This window comes from Choloepus didactylus, chromosome 4, assembly GCF_015220235.1.
Source record: "Choloepus didactylus isolate mChoDid1 chromosome 4, mChoDid1.pri, whole genome shotgun sequence".
NCBI classification, from domain to species: Eukaryota; Metazoa; Chordata; class Mammalia; order Pilosa; family Megalonychidae; genus Choloepus; species Choloepus didactylus.
The window spans coordinates 11,638,096-11,643,180 of NC_051310.1; the positions used below are offsets into that span (position 1 = coordinate 11,638,096).

At 47.7% G+C, this 5,085-nt stretch overlaps 1 protein-coding gene across 1 annotated transcript; it reads left to right on the top strand.

Annotated features, from left to right (window-relative positions):
• The first annotated feature begins 751 nt into the window (after positions 1-751).
• Positions 752-4,806, top strand: LOC119532557 (nuclear pore complex protein Nup153-like). Its single transcript, XM_037835012.1, is given in 3 exon segments — positions 752-2,444; positions 2,571-4,547; positions 4,550-4,806. Coding segments are annotated over 3 exon segments (3,927 nt in total).
• The last annotated feature ends 279 nt before the right edge of the window (positions 4,807-5,085 follow it).

The following is a 5,085-nucleotide window of genomic DNA, read 5'->3' on the forward strand; positions in this document are numbered from 1 at the left end:
GCAGAGAAGGCTGGCATGCGGGGTGCTATGGAAGCCTGAGGTACAGTCTTTGGAAGTGGATCCCAGAGCCTGGTTCAGTGTGGTGGGGAGGGGTCACGGAATCGTTTCATATAGGTGGGTTTTTTTTCTCCCTGAGTGTTGGTGACTTGTGTGTGCATCACCTCCGGCTTAGTCACGATAAGTGCAAGTACAAGCATGTCATGTTACGGAGTGTGCACGGTTGATGGCAGTAGCACTGTGAGCTCTGTGTGCAGAGACGGTGGGTCAGTGGGTGTCGCTGGTGGCATTAGCCATCTCAGCGCTGGCCAAGGCATCAGAAGAAGAATCCCCAAGGCCAGCGTTTGAGTTGGGCCTCAATAATGCTGGGAGCTGCTCCCTGTCTCCTGGGAGAGATCTCCATGGAGACCGCCCCACCCACAGAAGTGGAATTGTGAGGAGGCAGCATTGTCCTCTGGGAGAGATCTCCATGGAGACCGCCCCACCCGCAGAGGTGGTATCCGCAGGAGGCTGCAGTACTGGAGCCACCTCTTGGCTTTCAGTTGCTGGCACCATTGCCCACTTCCCTAGCAGGCACTGTTGCTCCACTCATCTTCCTAACCTCGTGGTCCCTCTTGTACCTGTGCCCCCCAGCTTGGGTGGTGTTGAAGGACATCGGGCTGGGCCAGGGCCAGGGTGCGGCTCTGCGGCCTTTGCCTCTGCCTCTCCCACCCTTCTTACCCGTCCCAGAGCAGGAAGCGGGGCAGCCTCTGCCATGGCCTCTGGATCCCCACACACAGGGGGCAGTGGAAAGATCCGGACACGGCGTTGCCACCCCGGTCCCGTGATGCCTTACTCGCAGGGGCGACGGCGCCAGCTGGGCATTCTTAGCAGGGTTACAGAATATGTTCAGAATAACGTGCCAGCATGGCTACAGAGATATTTCGACAAGAATGAAGATGTATGCAGCCACACAACAGACGCAGAGGAGACTCCATGTTCGCAAGAAAATAGGGAAGATGACGAGATAGTGTGTGCCGGTGAGGAGATCTCTAATATTAATGATTGGAGGATCACTAGTGAGCCAACAGTCGGTAATACAGAAGACGCCTCAACAACCAGCCCTGCTTCAAATTATGCAGGTGAATTAAACAGGCCATCTCTTCGTCGGAGCTGCTCGAATTTCTCCATGTTGGAATCCCATGTTTCAAATTGTGAGCCATCCACATCATCAGCATTCCCAACTGGCAGTCCTGGCTTTTCCCTTGTGAAGGAAATTATAGACTCTACCTCTCAGCATGGTGCTGGTAACACGTCCACTAGCCATCATTTTGAATTTTCATCAAGAGTTTCCGATAAAGCTATGGCTGCTCCAAAGAAGACTTCAGTGCCACCTCTGTGGTCCCCAGAGGCTGAACGGTCTCATTCACTCTCACAGCACACTGCCACCAGGCCAAAAAAACCAGCGTTCAGCTTGTCTGCATTTGAGACACTTTCCCCTTCATTTGAGAAATCTTTGATCTTTCAAACAAGTCAGCATGGAGATCCTCCTTGTTATCCTAGAAAAACAACGTATGGTGGGGCAGCAGCTGCTGTAAGACATTCTAAACTAGCAACGACCCCTTGTCAGGCACCAGTAAGAAGACAGATGAAAGCTAAGCAACTCAATGCACAGTCCTGTGGTGTGACTAGTTTAGCAGCTTGGCGAATATTACAATCTTTAGAGAAGCTATCAGGACCTCTAGCAGATGTTCTGTCTTTTCCTGTGTGTTCTCCTCTTGATAGGAGTCGGATAGATAACACAGATTTGGGGGCCAAAAGAGAGAAGGTGGATTCTCAGTATCCTGTTCAAAAACTCATGTGTCCAAAGCTAGTTTCCAGAGCAACAAAACAAAGTGTTTATTTTAAACTGTCTCTGACCCCATCTCATGAATTGAGGAAGGCTGATCAAAGAAGAGTTAAACAGCACAGTACTCATTATGAAAACAGTGTGACACCAGGACAAAACAGAGAACAAGAAAGTGGCTTTCCGCATCAAAATTTGCGTTTCCCTGCCCCCGATGGATTATCTTCTGGAGCAGGTAGTAGAGGTGGCAAAGTCAGACGGGAGAGAACACACTTCCTGACATCTGAACCACCAGTGGAGGAGGAAACGCAAGCACTACTATTATCAAAAATCTCTCTACCGATCACCAATTCTTCACTCCCTTCCTTCAGCTTTCATTGTCCTTTGATGACAACTTCCTCTCCAGCTCCCATGAGTCCTTCACAATCAGTATCAGATAAGGTACGAATGATTTCTCTGAGCAGCACTGGCAGACCCATGTCTAGATTTTCTTCTTCCACTGTAAAGTCTACTGAGGCAGGTGCACTGCCGTCATCATCTGCTGAATTTGCATTTAGGATGCCTGTTGCAAAAGCAGAACTTGCAGACACCAGTAGTACTTCAGAACCTATGATAAGTGCTTCAGCTCAAGATACCACTGCAGTGACTAGTAGAAGCCATAAGAGGAAGCTAGATGAAGATGACGAGGGCCCTTCTAGACCTGCAAAAACCTTGAAAGGAGGAAGAGTCCTTGATGTTCTGAAAAACCCTGGTTTCCTGTCACCAAAGGCAGATGCTTTTGCTGCTCAGCCTACCACGACCAGCCCGGCAGTTTATACAGGACCAGCCGTATGTAGGTTTTCCTCTAGTGAAACTGGACTTGGGGAAAGGTTAAAAGCTAGATCATCGTGGCGCTGTGACACATGTCTGCTCCCAAACAAAGTAACTGATGACAAGTGCGTAGCCTGTCAAGCCGCCAAGTTGCCACTGAGAGGTTCTGTTGAACAAACAGCTGTTGGGACAGCAAGAAAAAGTGGGAAACCACCCATTTCTGCATCAGGGGCAGGCTTTGGGGACAAACTTAAACCACAATTCAGAACTTGGGAGTGTGATGCATGTTTAGTGCAAAATAAACCCGAAGCAAGAAAATGTATAGCTTGTGAAACAGCCAAACCTGGAACTGGTGTCAACCGGTTCCTTCCACTGCCAGTGGTTTCAGAAAGTGACACAACTATGACGGCTTCATCTTCTAGCTGCACTGTGACCACTGGTACCTTAGGAATTGCAGATGAGCTGAAAACACCAAGAGGATCTTGGGAGTGTCCAATATGCAGTGTTTCTAATAATGCAGAAGACAATAAATGCATGTCCTGTATGTCCAAGAAAACAGAGAGCTCAGTACCTGCTTCAAGTAGCAGCACTGCATCTGTCGCTCTTTCTTCTGCAGATACTCTAGGATTGGAGAAGTTGAATCCCGAGGGAAGCTGGGACTGTGAAGTATGCCTAGTACAGAATAGAGCAGATTCTGCCAAATGTGCAGCATGCGAAAGTGCCAAACCAGGCACAACAGACACAAAATCTGAGTTTAAAGGCATTGCCAGCTGTTCTTCACTTTCAAACCCAGCAGCCTCATGTTTCAAATTGGGAAACCCATCACCCGCTTCTGGGCCTTCTCCGACTTCAACAAGTACTGGAGACTTTCAGTTTCGAGATCAGGGAGGCTTCAAAACCAGCGTGTCTTCAGAGTCTGGATCCACAGACGCCATGAACAGAAGTTTTCAACTTGACAAATCCACCGAGATACCTCGTAAAGTTGCCTCTGAAGTTATTAGCTTTGGCACAAGTGTTATTAATCATGATCCAGCTGCTGCTACTACTGCAGCGACCTCTCAGAGCAAGAGCGGCGTCAGTTGTAGAACAGTAGAAACCAAAATTGTTTCAATGGCTCCAGTCACATGTCAGACATCAGATGTAGAGAGGGAGGAATTGCCTCCAGCCGGAGGAGGGTCCGCTTCTGGCAATATGGGATCTGCCTCTGCGCCACCTGCCTCAGCGTTCACTTTGGGAGGGACAGGGGAGAAACAGCAACAGCACGGCACTTCTGCTGCTCCTGCGTATGGGACGAAAACTGATAACGAAGACAGAAAGTGGAAGGCAAGCTTTCCCTTCGGCTGTTCAAAGCGAAGGAGAGAGGAGAGTTGTTCAAAGCGAAGGAAAGCGGAGAGTTGTTCACAGTTGGCATTTGGTTTCAATATGAGGAAACCATCTGAGAAGGCATCTGAGCAGCCAGGAAAGGCCACTTTTGCTTCTGGAGCTCAAACCAATACTGCAGCTGATCAAGGAACAGCAAAGGCCATTTTCAGTTTCCTGAACAACAGTTCCTGTGGTTCACGGACATCAGCCACTTTAGCAGGTGGTGGCATATTTGCTCATTCCACCCCTTCCTCCAACCTGCCTGTGGCCGCTGGTGCACTTGGACAGGCCAGCAATCCCGTCATCAGTCCTGCCCTTGGTAACTTTGCTGGACCCAGCTCATCTCAGTCTTTGCAATTTTCTCAGCACAATAGCACTGGTACAGCTGTCGCCCCAATTGTCTCAGGTCCAGGAGCCGTGAGTAATAATACTTCAACGTCTGGTTTCAGTTCTCAAGCTACAACCTCATCTAGCTCTGGAGGATCCTTTGTATTTGGCACTGGACCTTCAACACCATCTGCCGGTCCAGCGTTTGGTGCTAACCAGACCCCAACATTGGACAAAGCCATGGTGCCAGCCAGCCTTACGCCACAGCATTATTCGCTACTGGTTCCCAGCCTGCACCACCGCCTATTTTTGGTGCGGCATCAAGTGGTAACCAGCCTGCTGTGTTTGGACAGCAGCCTAGTCAGAGGGCATTGGGCTCTGGAGCAACTCCTAATCCCAGCCAAATGGATGAACTATGTTCTCTTTTTCAGCAAGTTTATTTTGTGGACTCACAAAAAAAGACTGCTGTTAAACGCAAGAAATAATAGTCTCAATGCTAATATACACAACAGTTTTTTTTTTTTCTTTTAGTACCATCATTCAAAATAAAACCCATATGTTAAAAACATTAATTTCTTTCACCATCAGACATCAGAGATGACTCTAAATTATGTATAAAAACTTTTCTGTAGTAAATTATGTTTTATCTTAGAAAATTAAGTAGTTTTTAAACTTATATACATATTAGTTTTTAATCATATAAGTAGCAGTAAAAAATTGCAGTAAGCCTATAATATAAATATTTTTTCCTTTGTGTTTAATAG